Source organism: Eschscholzia californica, unplaced genomic scaffold (assembly GCF_041429995.1).
Source record: "Eschscholzia californica isolate CP2 unplaced genomic scaffold, dmEscCali1.0.p SCAF_4, whole genome shotgun sequence".
Lineage (NCBI taxonomy): Eukaryota > Viridiplantae > Streptophyta > Magnoliopsida > Ranunculales > Papaveraceae > Eschscholzia > Eschscholzia californica.
Window position 1 is genome coordinate 25,008,541 of NW_028238461.1, and position 17,432 is coordinate 25,025,972.

Genomic DNA, 17,432 nt, shown 5'->3' on the forward strand with positions numbered 1-17,432 from the left:
ATTCTCAAGCCAAATCCGAAATTGGGCCACATTTTGAAGGCAATCGTCCTAAATGACCCGATTTTCGAGGCCACCCACGACACTAAAAGTGACCTGGCCAATCGGGCCGGCTCTTTCTCACTCCTCACGGCCGGACAAATCGGGGCCGGACACGTGACCTTTCGGGCCGTGGTCGGCCTCGAAAGTCGGTCCATTTAGCCGGCCTGCCAGATGGGTTCTCGGCCAATTTTCCGCTGGTCTTCGCGGACATTTATTTGTATATGAAAGTAACCCTTAACTGAATACTTTAGCATCCTGTCAGAATCTTCTTTAGTTTGGACATATCTTGCTTTTTACTGGTAAGTATGCAAATGGGCTACATAAAATCATGCATGGTCGATCTTTATATGTAAAGTGGACCTCTCTCTCTCTATCTCTCTAAACGCCAAAATGGTTCATGGATGGTCTATCTTGCTTTTCTAGTGCTTTCCTAAAATGGTATTTAGTTGAATTATCAAAAGCTTGCGACAAAGACATGTCACATACAATACTTTTAAATATAAAATGGAATTGCTTTCTAAAGCTCTTTACAATCTAACCTAACCCTAGCAAGAGTTTAAGATTAATCTAAGGCTGCCAATTAATGTAGGTTTGTACTACAACCTTACCTCACATACCCACAAACTATTTTTTTATTAAGAGGCGCCTAATATGTTAATACTACAAAGAGTTTTATAACAAAAAGAGGATGTTTAAATATTTATCCCATCAATGCTTGCCTATGATTTGTTGGTATGAAAAAATAATGATAAAATAGTAACAAAGCTAACTCAACAAAAAAAGAAAATAGTAACAAAGCTTAGTATATCCAACTAATTCCAATAAAGAAGATTCATTAGAGGTAGGGTATATGGTACTTACCTGGAAAATATACTAGCTATTGCCAACTTATGTTAAGGTCTTTGGGTAGGGGTTGTAGAGCCTTCATGTGAGACTAATGTCAAATGAGAGATGGATGAACTAGCAATCTAAAATATAATGTCTGAATCGTCTCTACTCATTGCCAATTAGTTTTGAATTAGATGACCACAAACTTGACAACTACAAGGCTAATGAGGTTTAATCTATTCTGATTGGCAAAAGCTGTCAATTATTGGAAAGTACTAGGATGTTGTTCCTCACTATATATATTTATGTTCTTATGACTCACAAGTTACTAATTAGATAAACTAATAGTACTCATTATTAGCTCACCTCCATCTTTTTCTTCCTCCTTAGGTTTTGTAGGTTTCTTTTCTATTGTGTATATCTTGCAGAACCTCCATCCAACTTCCATACTATTAATCAATCTACAACAACAAAGATGAACGCTTCGAAGGAGAAGATTGATGAGCTAGACAAAGGGGAGATGAGAAGTATTACAGAGAAGAAATCTTTAGCTGTAATTTTCAGATATGCTGATAGGATTGATGTTTTATTAATGGTATTCGGTACTATTGGAGCAATAGGAGATGGAATGTCCACCAACTGGTTATTACTCTTTGCTAGCCGTCTAATGGACAGCTTAGGGTATGGTAAGACGAAAGACAACCATGGAAATTTCATGAAAGAAGTTGAAAAGGTAAAGCTTCAAATCTCTCTCTCACACACACTCTCTCTTTATAACTTAACTTTCCCTTAAACAAGCTTTTGTTTGAGTTTTATAGTGCAGTCTTCACTTTGTTTACTTGGGATTAGCAGTCTTGGTGGTGGCTTTTATGGGTATGTGTTGAAGCTCTAATCTTAGTTTATCTCAAGAAGAAAACAAAGATTATAATGTGACATGATTTATGTATGTACAAAGTACTAATATATAGTTTTTACTAAATCATCTTTGCAGAAGGTTATTGTTGGAGTCGAACGAGCGAGCGTCAAGTGCTTAGGATTAGATACAAGTATTTGGAAGCAATTCTTAGACAAGAAGTTGGGTTCTTTGATTCACAAGAAGCAACTACTTCAGAAATTATTAATAGTATATCTAAGGAAACATCCCTCATACAAGAAGTACTCAGTGAAAAGGTAATATATATGTCTGTGTATATCAAAAAACCATATAGTTATCATCAAAAACCTATGAAAATACATAGCTGATAGGGTTACTGTCCTGAGTACCGCCTAGGTGATCGTATCAGAAAAGACAAGGGGCAAAATGGTAATTGTAAATGTGTAAAATTACCATTTTACCCATTTTCTTTTCTGATACGGTCACCTAGGCGCTACTTTTGGACGGTACTTTTTGTTAAAAAATGTAATTTGTAATTTCTAAGTGTGTTAGATCTAGAGGGGAGTAAATGAGTTGTGGTGGTCTTCAAGATAGATGGGTCTAGAGAAGTTTGACTAGAGATAAGTTTAAACTAGAGATAAGCTTAGACTATGACTTGTAAGTTCCAATGTGGAAGTCTCTAGGCTTTGCTAGATGTGCTAAATCCTCTACTATAAATAGAGGTGTTTTGTAATGTTGTTGATCAAGCAAAAAACAAGTTAGAAAAATCAGAAAAAAATTAAGTTATCTAGCAATCAAATATCTTTCTCAAGTTATATAAATTCATAATCTTCCTTAGCACCCAACAAATTTGGTATCAGAGCCAATTATCCCCTTTATCTATTTCAATCTCATAAAGAAATGTCAACACCATCTTCAAATTCCACCTTCAATCTTTCACCTAATTCCAATACCAATTTTTGATGGAGAACACTATGATTATTGGAGCATTCAAATGAGGACAATTTATGTATCACTAGATTTATGGGAATTAGTTGATGAAGGTTATGAAGAAGAAGGCAAAACAATAGCTCAATTGAAAGAGCTAATTGAAAAGGATGCAAAAGCATTGCAATACATCCAACAAGGGGTTAGTAAATCGATCTTTCACAGAATTATGGGTGCAACTAAAGCTAAAATTGCATGGGATATTTTGAAAAAGGAATTTCAAGGTTCCGAAAAAGTTATTGTTATTAAGCTTCAATCATTGTGGAAAGAGTTTGATAATTTGGGAATGAAGGAGAGTGAAAATATTCAACTTTTTTCATCTTGTGTTACTGAACTTATTAACAAAATTAGAAGTCTTGGAGATACTATCGAAGACAAAAAAATCGTGCAAAAAATTCTTCGAAGTTTGCCGCAAAAATTCGATCATGTTGTAGCCGCAATTGAAGAATCTAAAGATTTATCTTCTCTCTCTTTTTATGAACTAATTAGTTCTCTTGAAGCTCATGAAAGTAGAATCAATAGATATCAAAGTAGTCCGGTGGAGCAAGCATTTCAATCAAAGATTAATATTTCAAAACAACAAAAAAATGGAAGTAAGTTTTTCCAAAAAAGAAATTATTTTGAAAAGCATCAAGAAGGACAAGGTTCTTTCCAATCTCCAGGAAAAGAACACAATCGAGGGAAGTTCGTCAACACAAAAAATTCTCAAGGAAATTCTGCTCCTTATTGTTTCTGTTGCAAAAAAGTTGGTCATAAATCTAAGGAATGTCGGTTTAAATGCACCAAATGCAAAATTCCCAATCATTCTCAAAGAGATTGTTGGTTTCAAAAAGGAAAAAGTGAAGCTAATTTTACAGAAGAAAAACAAGAAGCACAGTTATTTTCTTGCATGAATGTTGAAACACCCCCATCGGATATTTGGTATTTGGACAGCGGATGCAGCCATCATATGACTGGAAATAGAGAATTATTTGTAGAACTTGAAAAAAATGTTTCTACTCAAGTAAAGCTTGGTGATGGAAAATTAAAAACTGCCGGAGGAAAAGGTGTGATTGCAGTAGCTACAAATAAAGGTGATAAATTTATTCATGATGTTCTTTATGTTCCCGGTATAACACAAAATTTCTTAAGTGTGGGGCAACTCATGAGGAAAAATTACTCTCTCCATTTTGACAATGGAGAATGTGAGATTGTTGATAAAAGAACAAATCTTATTGTGGCCACTGTCCAAATGACCTCAAATAATGTTTTCTATCTTATTATGCCAAAATGTGAGAATGTTTCATTCAAAAGTGAAGTTGATATGGCTCATATTTGGCATTTGAGATATGGTCATTTGAATTATAGAGGGTTGAAATTATTAAAATAGAAAAATATGGTGGTTGGTCTTCCTTACATCTCAAAAAATGATGAAATTTGTGAAGGGTGTATTTACGGAAAAATGCATAGGCTTCCTTTTCCAAAAGTCTCTTCAAGAGCCCTTGCACCACTTGAATTGGTACATGCCGATATTTTTGGACCAACTAAAACACCTTCACTTAGTAATAAGAGATATTTTCTCTTATTTGTTGATGATTATACAAGAAAGATGTGGATTTATTTTCTTGAGCAAAAATCAGAAGCATTTGGTTTTTTTCTAGAATTTTTGGCTATTGTAGAAAGACAAAGTGGCCAAAAATTGAAGACTCTCAGAACTGACCGAGGTGGAGAATTCATTTATAAACCCTTCATGGATTATTGCAAAGAAAAAGGTATTAAAAGAGAGCTTACAGTTCGTTATAGTCCACAACAAAATGGTGTGGCCGAAAGGAAGAATCGGACAATTGCAGAAATGGCTCGAAGCATGTTGAAGGGAAAAGGACTTCCAAATAATCTATGGGCTGAGGCAGTAAATACATCGGTATTCTTATTAAATCGGTCTCCGACAAAAGCAGTTCAAAATATTACTCCATATGAAGCTTGGCATGGAAAAAAACCTCAAGTAGATTTTTTCAAAATTTTTGGTTGTCTGGCATATTCTCACATTCCTTTGAGAAAAGAAAAATTTGATGAGAAGGGTGAGAAATTCATCTTCATTGGTTATAGTAATGAATCCAAAGGTTATCGTCTTCTTGATCCCATCTCTAATAAATTGGTATTTCTCGAGATGTTATTTTTGATGAGATGAAATCTTGGGAATGGGGAAAAAGTTCTTCTCAAATTGAAAATAAATCTGATTTTTTCCAAATTAATGATTGTCAAGAAGATCAAAGTTCTCCTTCATCAAATTTATCTGAGATGCCACAAATTTCTGAAAATGGAGGAGTTGAAAATTCTCCAAATTTTGATGAGGATTCTTCGGATTCTGAATCACCTCCAAGAAAGACACGTTCTCTAAATGATATCTACGAATCATGTGGATTTTCTTTCTTCACTTATGAACCACAAAATTTCAAAGAAGCAGAAAAAGAAGAAGTATGGAGAAATGCCATGAATGAAGAATTGACAACTATAGAAAAAAATCAAACTTGGGAACTTGTAGATCCTCCAAAAGAAAAAGATGTTGTTGGATTAAAATGGATCTACAAGACCAAATTTGATGAAGATGGATCAATTAAAAAACATAAGGCTCGCCTAGTTGCAAAGGGTTATTCTCAACAACTCGGTATTGACTTTAATGAAACATTTGCTCCGGTAGTAAGAATGGAGACAATCAGAATTGTTCTTGCATTAGCCGCTCAAATGAAATTACAAGTTTTTCAACTTGATGTTAAATCAGCATTTTTAAATGGAGAATTGGAAGAAGAAGTTTATGTTGAGCAGCCGGAAGGATACAAAATAAAAGGAGAAGAAAATAAAGTATACAGACTAAAGAAAGCCTTATATGGCTTAAAACAAGCCCCCCGAGCATGGAATAGTAAAATTGACGGATATTTTCAGCAAAATAATTTTCACAAAAGCAAAAGTGAACCATCTTTATATGTGAAGAAAGAAGGAAATAATTTTCTAATTGTCTGTTTATATGTAGATGATCTAATTTTTACAGGCACAAATCTAAGGATGGTTGAAGAATTCAAGAAATCCATGATGAAGGAATATGAGATGACAGATTTAGGTCTCATGAAATACTTTCTCGGAATTCAAGTTCGTCAATCAAAAGGAGAGATCCTTATTTCCCAAGAGAAATATGTTGAAGACCTATTAAAAAGATTTCAAATGTCAAATTGCAAGTCTGTTGCTACACCTATTGGTGTAAATAAAAAATTGCAATTAAATGACGGAGCACCTAAGGTCGATCCTAAAATTTATCGAAGTCTGGTTGGGTATCTTATTTATCTAACAAATACAAGGCCAGATATTGTTTATCCCGTCAGTCTCATCTCTAGATTCATGAGTAAGCCGAGTAAAATTCACTTTGCCGCTGCCAAGCGTATTTTACGCTACATTCAAGGAACAAAAAACCATGGAATAAAATATGTGACTGAAGATGAAAACAAATTAGTGGGTTTTACTGACAGTGATTGGGCTGGTTCTCTTGATGATAGGAAAAGTACGTCCGGATATGTTTTTAAGTTGGGATCTAAAGTTATTGCTTGGGCATCAAAAAAGCAAAAGACTATTGCTTTATCATCCGCGGAGGATGAGTATATTGCCGCTACCGATGCATCATGTGAAGTCGTTTGGATAAGGAGAATTCTAGAAGATTTATTTCAAAAGGAACAAGGTCCGACAACTATCTATTGCGATAATATGTCCGCAATAGCAATGACGAAAAATCCGGTTTTTCACAACCGCACAAAGCATATTGAACTTCGTCATCATTTCATTCGCAATTTGGTACAACAAGAAGAAATTCAACTTCAATTTGTCAACACCAATGAGCAATGGGCCGACATCTTCACAAAAGCTATTACAACGGAAAAATTTCTCAAGTTCAAGAACTACATGCAAATTACAAATTAAGAAGGGGTGTTAAAAAATGTAATTTGTAATTTCTAAGTGTGTTAGAAAAATCTAGAGGGGAGTAAATGAGTTGTGGTGGTCTTCAAGATAGATGGGTCTAGAGAAGTTTGACTAGAGATAAGTTTAGACTAGAGATAAGCTTAGACTATGACTTGTAAGTTCCAATGTGGAAGTCTCTAGGCTTTGCTAGATGTGCTAAATCCTCTACTATAAATAGAGGTGTTTTGTAATGTTGTTGATCAAGCAAAAAACAAGTTAGAAAAATCAGAAAAAAATTAAGTTATCTAGCAATCAAATATCTTTCTCAAGTTATATAAATTCATAATCTTCCTTAGCACCCAACACTTTTCTCATTTCCATATAAATACCCTAATGACATACTACATTTCTACCGACAACTGTTTGACCAGTTAGTTGTGCATCTCCTAAAAAAAACCCAAAGGATTCTTAAACACAATAAACTTAAAACTAGGACGGTGGTTTAAAAAGTAATTTAGCATGATTAAGGTGTGATTATATCAGATTCTTTTATTGGAAGATGGTATCAACTATTTGCTTAAAAAGTACAGTACATATAAAGAATGTATTCTAAATTGCCAATGAAATACACATGGGTGAATTAGTAATGTATTATAATGTCATCTATTACAGTTTTCTGACTTTTCTATCACTTTCTCTGGAAAAATGTCTAGTAAAACAAATACAAAATAAACCTAGCTTAACCCCTTACTTGACTTCCTGAGACCAATCTTACTAGTATTTTTGAGATTTGAAGATGTACATTTACGTAGAATATTGATAATGATACGTAGAATATTGATAGTGAACGATAAGATGATCCTGGAGAGTCGAGTGAGTAGGAGACTAGGAAGGGTGCCAATGCAGTACCATTTAAGATTGAAAGAGGAGAGAGATTCTTTTTCAGTGGAACCAGCACAAATGAAACAATGATGATAATATATAATAAATTCAAAAAGAGCTTTAACTAATTAAACTGGTCACTAAATAACTTTACTTGATATTGAATATGATTTCTGCACCTTTGCTAAAAGGCTTTCTTTAGGACTAATTTTCATATATATATATATATATATTTTAATTTTTTTATATCTCTTAAATGTTTTTCTTGTTTATATTTTCGAAGAATATGATCTTCTCTTGAGGATCTATAATTACATATTTACATTATCTTCCAAATGAGAAAACTTTTCATTCTCCGAGACATTCCATTTTTTGAAAGTAGTAAAGGTATAAAATTTGAAGTATGAAAAGTAAAAAAGAATATAAGAATGAATTTTTTGTTTACACCAAAAAATAGCTCTCTTGGTATGGCAAAGAACTCTCTTTATGTCTATGCAAAAAGGTTTTTTTAGTCTTCGAAATGAAGTTACTCTCTGCCAAAAGGCCCAAGAACTTTTCTCTTGATTTGTTATTTTAGTTGAAACTTTTCTACTTTGATGTATCCTTAATGCAATAGTCTTATATTGACTAAACCATTGTAGTGGCTATAGGTGCACGATCGAACATAGTAAGCATTGAGTACTTTAGGGTGCGCCTCACAGACCTTTTGCTAAGAACAAGATCCATTAGCCGTCGGGTTTGGACCTTAGAAGCAAAAGTGGTAAACATATCGGTAATACTGAGACTTTGGGTTACTAAAAATTACCACCCACATACACTACAACCGAACTCTACATCTTTTTTGGCTTGTTCGCGGAACTTCAACACAAGTGAGCATGTTTGTTTACAGGTACCCTTGTTCTTGATGCACTCATCAGCCTTCATATCAGGGATTGCATTCTCAATGTACTTTTCATGGAGGCTCTCTTTATTAGCATTTCCATTACTTGTTCTACTCATAATACCTGGAATGATTTATGGGAAGTACCTTCTTCGCCTTTCTAAGAGGTCACACAAGGAATATAGTAAAGCAAATGCAATTATAGAACAAGCTTTAAGTTCAATCAAAACTGTCTATTCTTTCACAGCGGAAAGGACGATTATTGAGAGATACTCCATAATTCTTGATAGAACTGTTAAGCTAGGGATCAAGCAAGGCATTGCGAAAGGGTTAGCGGTTGGGAGCACGGGACTTTCGTTCTCCATCTGGGCTTTCCTTGCTTGGTATGGCAGCCGGTTAGTAATGTATAAAGGAGAGAGTGGCGGAAGAATTTACGCAGCTGGGATCTCTTTCGTCTTAAGTGGACTGTGAGTAATTTTCTTTCAATAAGTAATCAGAGCATGAGGTTATTCTAGAAGTACGAATTGCTGCTAATATTGTGAATAATGCAGATCACTTGGAGTGGCTCTTCCGGATCTTAAGTATTTCACAGAAGCTACAGGTGCTGCAACAAGAATTTTTAGGAGGATCGATCGAGTCCCAATCATCGATGGGGAAAATCCAGAGGGTATAATACTAGATCAAATTTGTGGTGAAGTTGATTTCGAGAATGTCAACTTTCGATACCCTTCTAGACCTGATTCTATTGTTCTCAAAGATTTTAATCTTAAGGTTCAAGCAGGACAGACAGTTGCCCTGGTTGGAGCAAGTGGGTGTGGGAAATCGACTACAATCGCATTGTTACAACGTTTTTATGATTCAAACAGTGGAGTAGTAAGGATTGATGGTATAGACATAAAAGCAGTGCAACTAAAATGGATAAGAGGGAAAATGGGTCTTGTAAGTCAAGAACATGCGCTGTTTGGGACATCGATAAAGGAGAATATTATGTTTGGGAAACCAGATGCAACAATGGATGAGATTGTAGCTGCAACAATGGCTTCTAATGCTCATAATTTCATAAGGCAACTCCCAGAAGGCTATGAGACTAAAGTTGGTGAACGAGGAGCGCTTTTATCTGGCGGACAGAAGCAAAGGATTGCCATTGCTAGAGCCATTATCAAGAACCCAGCCATTCTCCTTCTCGACGAAGCAACTAGTGCCCTTGATTCAGAATCTGAAGCATTGGTCCAAACTGCACTTGATCAAGCCTCAATTGGAAGGACAACACTGGTACACTATTTTATAGTTAATGTTAATCTTGTGGTTATCCAACTCCAACCAATTGGCAATGAGTAGAGAGGACCTAGACACAATGTGGGACTATTCTCACACGCCTCCTCATGTGTGGCTTGTGGCGCTTTTCGAGACTAAGTCTCTTTTAAGGTGATGTGGAGTACGTGTGGCTTTTAAAACCTATGACGTGTGGACCTAGCTCTGATATCATGCTAGTTTTGTTGTCATTCAACTCAAAACCAATTAGCTATGAGTGGAGATGACCTAAACATTACATTCTTAGTTACTGGATCACCCTTTTCCCATGTGGGACTATTCTCACTGTAAACAATACAACCATGACTAACTATTTTATATATTTCTTACATCCTGTATCATCCTTTCATTATCAGGTTATTGCCCACAAGCTTTCGACAATAAAAAATGCAGATCAAATTGCAGTTGTTAATGGCGGCTGTGTCATCGAGATCGGTTCTCACAGTGACCTCATCAACCGAAAAAACGGTCATTACGCAAATCTCGCGAAGTTACAAAGACAGTTTAGTTGTGATGACCGTGAAAATATCTGCGAAGCTCGGAAGTCTTCTGTCACACGGAGTAGTGCAAACCGCTTCAGCTTAACGAGATCAAGTCCTGCTTCTCCCTTTGCTTCTCCATTGCCTGTTGACAGTTCATCCACCATTACCCACTCTCATCCTCCACCATCCTTCTACAGACTTTTATCTTTGAATTATCCTGAATGGAAGCAAGGAATCACCGGTAGCCTCTTCGCTCTATTCTTCGGTGCAATCCAACCCGTTTACGCCTTAACAATCGGTGGTATGATTTCAGCATTTTTCCTCCAAAGTCATGACGAGATGAAAGCTCGTATACGTACCTACTCTTTAATCTTTACATCCTTAACTATCATCTCCATCTTTGTGAACCTCATCCAACATTACAATTTTGCCTATATGGGTGAAAACTTAACTAGAAGAATTCGATTAAGAATGCTAGAGCAGATCCTTACTTTCGAAGCAGCATGGTTTGATCAAGAGCAAAATTCTAGTGGTGCATTGTCCTCTAGGCTTACTAACGAAGCTTCTATGGTTAAGTCACTAATTGCTGATAGGGTCTCTTTATTAGTCCAGACCACTTCTGCGGTTATGATAGCCATGATTATGGGCCTAGTCATAGCTTGGAAGCTCGCACTGGTCATGATTGCAATTCAACCTCTAACAATCCTATGTTTTTATGTTCGAAAAGTTTTATTATCAAGTATCTCAGTAAACTTTGTAAAGGCACAACACCAAAGTACTCAAATTGCAGTTGAAGCAGTCTATAATCATAGAATTGTGACTTCTTTTGCAAGTGTAGGAAAGGTTCTTCATCTTTTTGATGAAGCTCAAGAGGAGCCAAGGAAAGAAGCAACAAAGAAGTCATGGTTTGCAGGCATAGGAATGGGGTCTGCACTATGTCTTACTTTTATGTCATGGGCTTTGGATTTCTGGTATGGTGGGAAACTTGTTGAGTCAGGCCAAATATCAGCTGGGGACGTTTTCAAAACTTTCTTCATATTAGTAAGCACTGGTAGGGTTATAGCTGAGGCGGGGAGCATGACATCCGACCTAGCAAAGGGTGCAACTGCAGTGGCATCCGTTTTTGAGGTGCTTGACCGACGATCCTTGATCCCAGGATCTAATTGCCAAGTAAGTATTTAACATGTATATGATTGGGAATAGTGGGCTATCAGCCCACCAGCGACACTTGTATAAATTTGAAATAAAAGTCTCCTATAAGCTTTTAAGGAAAGCGATTGTTTAACAATTTGACTTAAATGTTTAGCAGGATAGCAATGACACAAAAGGGACGAAGATGGAGAGACTAACGGGGACAATAGAAATGAACAAGGTCGATTTTGCATACCCAACTAGGCCTGATTGTCTAGTGCTACAACAATTTTCATTGAAGGTCAAGGCAGGAACAAGCATTGGGCTTGTTGGTAAAAGTGGGTGTGGAAAATCAACAGTAATTGGGATGATTTTAAGATTTTATGATGTTGAGAGAGGAGTAGTTAAGGTTGATGGAGTAGATATAAGAGAACTTGATATAGGATGGTACAGAAAGCACACTGCCCTTGTAAGTCAAGAGCCTGTAATCTATTCAGGCACCATACGCGACAACATTGTCTTTGGAAAGGTTGAAGCATCTGAGACTGAAGTGGTGGAGGCTGCTAAAGCTGCTAATGCTCATGACTTCATTTCGTAAGTTATTGAAATGGACTATTTCTTTCGCTTTTTTTGTTTTGTTATTGCCAATAATTATCATATCCAACGAAAACAATTATTTACAAGACTTATGATCGAATGTGTAGATCGCTAAAAGATGGTTATGAGACGGAATGTGGAGACCGAGGAGTGCAATTATCAGGAGGACAAAAGCAAAGAATCGCTATCGCAAGAGGTATAATTCGGAATCCAACTATATTGTTATTAGATGAGGCTACCAGTGCTCTTGACGTGCAGTCAGAACAAGTTGTACAAGAAGCATTAGACAGAATAATGGTTGGAAGGACAACAATTGTAGTGGCACATCGACTTAACACAATCAAGAAACTCGACTCAATCGCCTTTGTATCAGAAGGGAGGGTTGTCGAACGAGGAACGTACCAAGAACTTAAGTCCAAACGAGGAGCCTTCTTCAACCTTGCTAGCATTCAAAAATGACCAATATATCTGTGTGTGTGGGGATATTGTAAATTTAGTAAGACATTGTATTAGACATTAGGTTTGTAAGCTTTGGAGTTTGGACCCACAACTGGGTGAGTGATAGCTAGCCTTGGAATAACTAATTAGTTCAATATAATTACTATTAAAACTCACCCTTATGTATGGCATACTTGGGCCTAGCATAACTTTTATTGAGAAAAATTGAGCATATGATCCATAGGCATATCTTGCGTCGACCTAGTACTTTTTTTGATAGAAAGCTAGATTTCATTTAGCAATCAGAGGGGTCTACAAAAGTATTGTTCCTATTACAGAAGATGAAGAAGATGTCCAATGGCTATAAGTGTAATTGGAGTGTTACCAAGTATTTGTATGAAGATGTCCAATGGCTATAAGTGTAATTGGAGTGTTACCAAGTATTTGTATTTCTGTTTCTGTTATGTGTCTATAGGAACTCCTAGGGAAAGGTCAATCTAAGTCAAAGTTTATTATGACTTGTCAGAGCATTAACGAACTTTGTCTTCCCAATACTTTACTCTGTTGTCCTTTCTCTCTCTAGAATGTAAACTCCATAAATAGAGTAAGGATGAGTTCTTGATGGTTAATGAAATAACACAATCCCACCCTTACTGAAAACCTATCTTCATACTTTGGGGTTATTATATGGTATCAAAACTGAGGCTCGAAAATCACAATCTCAGTCTATACGATTTCAGTAAACTTTAATGGAGTCTTTGTAGGGTTATGTGGTCTCCGCGTGTTGGTAGCGGAATCTCAAACAGCTAGTATGTCTAACACTAGTATATCCCCAGGATCTCATGCATAAGCTAATAATGAATTAAGAGTTAGAGATTACCTTAATCGCTAGTTTTCCCTCGAACCTTTCCAATCTCTTTTGAAAAGACCAATAGCTCTAATTGCAGCTCCTCTACTTGGGACACCGAGCAATCACCTTGATATCCCACCTTCTTGTTAGCTAGAACTCCCCAATGGTGGTTAGATTGAACAACACTTCTTCTTTTGACTAGATAGATAGTTGAGATTAATTATCTCTTTCTTACTCTACTTGATGTTGTAGAATAAGAGAGCTCCTTAAGAAAAATCCACACCTTATTCGAGTCCTAAAAGACCTTATATAGAACCATAAGTTAGAGTAAAACCCTAATTAGGTTTCCAAAAAGCCCCTTTTGAATAAAATTAAGGAAATAGTTGAAAATAGAAATTAATTTCTATTTTGCCTTTTCCCTTTCTTTAGGCTGCCCAAGATAACACTATCCATTCTTGTACTCCCACTCAGCTTCATGTCAATCCTATCTTTCCTTTTACCCGCTTTTATAACTGTAACATCCCATGTTTTCAAGGTAAATTGAGGGACTATTCAGCAATTGGTTCAAGTCAAAAGAGGTGCTAAATCAGCAAACAGTCCAAAATTCGGGGTATTTTGCAATCAGGTAAAAAACAGGGACCTAACTGTAAATCCGTGGAAATGAATAAGAGAAGAAAAGAAATCAGATTTTCCAACTCTCTTTTGCTCGACTGAACTAAGGTTTGGGTTTGGGTTTGGGAATGAAAAGAAACTCAACCAAAGAGAGAATTTTGATAGTATTTCAAAGGGAAAATCTGGTTTTGTTTAATTCGAGCATAAAGGAGTTGTTTGAGCTAGGTTTTGATGATTTTGGTAAGAGACTTACACTTTCTCTTTCTAAAACTCTGAATTTCTGTAATCTGAATTTTAATAGAGTATTCGGTTTCGAATTTTATAGAAATTGGAAGGGGTTTCATCAAAGGACAAGCTAAACATCTTAATCAAGTAAGTTTTTATGTTTTGATGGTATAATTTACTTGTTTCAGAATGTCGACATCTCATTTAGGGTGCTCTTAAGTTGTGGTTTAGATTCTTTAATCTGAATTCAGATGTCGACATCTCATTTACTCTTCAGCGTTGCAGATGTCTTAATGATAATCATGTCCAACATGACCGATTTTATTTTCTGGACATAAATATCTTTCTCACGCGTGCTTGCTCATCTATGCCTATTAGACTCTAAGTCTTGCTTTGCTCTCTGTCATGAGTTTTGGGTCGAATTTCTCTTATAGAGTTTTTCAAGTGCGTATTTTAAGAATCTTAAGGTACCTTGTTTCTTAACTAAATCCTTGTCATCCTCTCGATCTTATGCTTATAGATCTTTGATTCCTAAAAGCATTTTATCCTTTTGAGTGTGGTCCTTTTGAGTCAGTTCTTAACTTTTTACAACATCTTTATGTTGTTCTCAACTTCTGGTATGTAAGATGCATACTGGACCTAGAAAGCCTGTTACTCCCACTTACCTTCTTAAACTCACGAGGTTCAATATTTTCTTCTTTCTCCAGGAATCAACGGTCCGTTGATTACCTCGTTGAATCGAAGATTCCAACTCTTGCCTGCTATAATCCATCGACGGATTCCCGAAGTATGCGTCTTTTACTAACTTCTTAAGTCGTTAACCTTTTACTTTCATAATGTTATTAGGGAGGACGGTTTTTTACTTTACTATGTTAGTGTGGAGATCTCGTTCATAGTCTCTTGGTATGAATCTTTTATCTTTTTGTCTAGTTTTGGGAAACCCTAATATTTCCATCCTTCTCTGTCTTCTCTTTTGGAAAACCAATTTTCCGTCGAATGGGTTTTACTCCATTGACCAAATTATCAAGTTCCAAAACTTGATGAGATACGGATTCCATGATTATTTTGGTTACAAGCCAAAATTTACAGTTGGTTTCCGTCTCTGCGCAGGTCTTTTGGTCTTCTGAGCTTGTAAGATAAACTATTTTGACCGTAAGGGCTTTAGAACAACAATTTGGAATACTCTCAACTTTTGAGATATTCACGTTTTGAGCAACTTTCAACTTCTTGAGAGTTTTCCTACGAATCACATTCGTTTTGTGCAGTAGGTAAATAGAGTTAATCTATCTTTATCTTTTATTCCTTTTCTCAAGGAACCGCGATTATTTGTTCTTAACAGTTTTGTTGCTCTTAGTCGAACTCATTCAGCATGTACTTTTCTCATGACTTTTCTCATGGTCGAGCTAATTCGACTTGTACTTTTCTCCCACTTATTCTTGTAATGATTAGTACTTTGTTAAGCTAATTACTAGAAGAATACCATCACGAGCAACAAACACTTCGTTCTCTGATCGGTTGTGGAAAGCCCAAATTTCTTCAAAAGAAATTGCGTCAGAGTTAGCTAATTTTGTATCCTTGTAAAATGTTTTTACATAGACTTAACTTTTTGACGGATTTGGTACTATGTGGGGGGAAGCTGTGTATTGACATAGTGTTTTCAAAGGACATGGCTCGATTCTTGTTCTTCAATCTTTTTCCTTTTGGGCGCTCCAATTTGGATAGGTTAGAAGTGTAATGACGATCATCCTCTGTTTTTTACTCAAGATTTTCTTTCTTGTCAATCGATTCACTACTTCGTTTGAAAGGAAACGTTTTTCTTTCGTGGAGCGTTCTTTATTATATTGGGCACTTTGTCCTCATCCTTTGCTTTGAGGATGTTTTTGTTTTATGAGTCACATGTATCTTCTGATTCTAGATCATCTGATTCGTTAATGTGTCTCTTTTATAGTTATAATCAAGTTTAGAATCTCTCGGTATAAATTGTTCATTTAGAACTTTTATGACATCTCACTATCGAAATATTCTTGTTTATTGACTCTTCATAATACTTAGTACATAGATGATGATCAACTAGAATAACAAAATTAATCTAAGACTAGTGTCTAAAGAAGACTTTGATCACTTTCAGCATCCTTAGCAAGCTTGGCTTCTGCTCCCTCTTGGATCTTTTCTCCTTTAGTCAAATACTCAATTCCCAAACGCTGCTGTTCATTCATAATGATAAGAGCATTAGGTATCTCATACTGAAATGAGATAGTATTTGTTAAATTAACAGTCATTGTTTATACCTGAACCGGAAACCACTGTTCCATTCTTCTCGTCCTCCGGGAGCTTAGGGCAGTTTCTCTTTCAATGACCCTTGCCATCGCAGTAGAAACGCCTAGACTTAGAAGGAATAACCTTGACCGTGGCTTTAACAATATGTTTGCCTTTCCCTTTGGACGTTATTTTCTTCTTCTTCTGTTTTCACCCTTTGTCCTTATGAACCATTTGGTTCTGCTATGCCCTTTTCAACTGCTACGAGCATTGCATGAAGTTCCTCTAAGGATTTATTCCACCCATTCATTTCATAGTCCGTCTTGAATAAACTGAAACCACCGTGAAGGGAATAAAGGATCATATCGGCATCCAACCTTTGGCAAAATGGATCACCTAGCTCATCTAGTTTTGCAAAGAGTTTAATCATTTGCTAAACATGAGGCCCTACTGATTTTCCTTTCTCGAGGCGCATGTTTAGTAGTGTTCTGGTGGTCACATACCTCCCAGTCTCGGCTTCTTTTAGGCCAATTCCTCAAGTTCCGGATTCATGAAGCGGGCATCCATATTGTTAAACTGCTCTCGAAGAGCATGATCTATGGGTGTCTCATCATGTAAGCTACTAGTTATGCCATTTTCCGATTATCCTATTCATGTTCCTTTTCTTTAGCAGTTGAAGTAGCATCCAATTTCGGAATTAGAGTGTCTACGACTTCTATCTCGCTTTCCAATTTGAGAAGTATTTCTCGATTCCTTCCTTCATGGAGGGAGTAGCTCAGCACCTCCTTGAGGAGTGAGCGCAGTTGGTCTCGTTTTCTTTTATCATCTTAAAACCACATGAAATAATTTCAAAGTTTTAAACTCGTTATCGTTTTTGAAAAAGTTCAGTTTTCCCACATTATTTAATATAAAACGTCCTAATTGAATAACGTGATCCAAGACCCCATTCATTCGAAGTTTAGCGGACTAAGGCCCTGCCCTCAACCCCGTTGTCCTGGGTGAGTGAACAACTCCACCGATCATACTCTTATGACTCTTGGTTGATAGATTGCATTAATGAATGTGATGAGTCATGAAAATGCCTCATCTGAATATCTTAATTTAGACTAGTTAGTCTAT

At 36.2% G+C, this 17,432-nt stretch overlaps 1 protein-coding gene across 2 annotated transcripts; it reads left to right on the top strand.

Moving 5' to 3' along the window:
* Window positions 1-873: 873 nt before the first annotated feature.
* LOC147543840 (putative ABC transporter B family member 8) lies at window positions 874-12,546 on the top strand. 2 transcript variants are annotated; one of them, XM_086633278.1, is made up of 8 exons: window positions 874-1,600; window positions 1,686-1,740; window positions 1,859-2,037; window positions 8,421-8,878; window positions 8,963-9,683; window positions 10,079-11,374; window positions 11,511-11,929; window positions 12,040-12,546. In XM_086633278.1, the coding sequence occupies exons 1-8, from the start codon at window positions 1,343-1,345 to the stop codon at window positions 12,389-12,391; spliced, it is 3,738 nt and encodes a 1,245-aa protein (XP_086489404.1). In that variant the 5' UTR covers window positions 874-1,342; the 3' UTR covers window positions 12,392-12,546. The 2 variants fall into 2 exon arrangements, with proteins under 2 accessions (XP_086489404.1, XP_086489405.1); XM_086633279.1 differs by having other exon boundaries at window positions 11,514-11,929.
* Window positions 12,547-17,432: the final 4,886 nt, after the last annotated feature.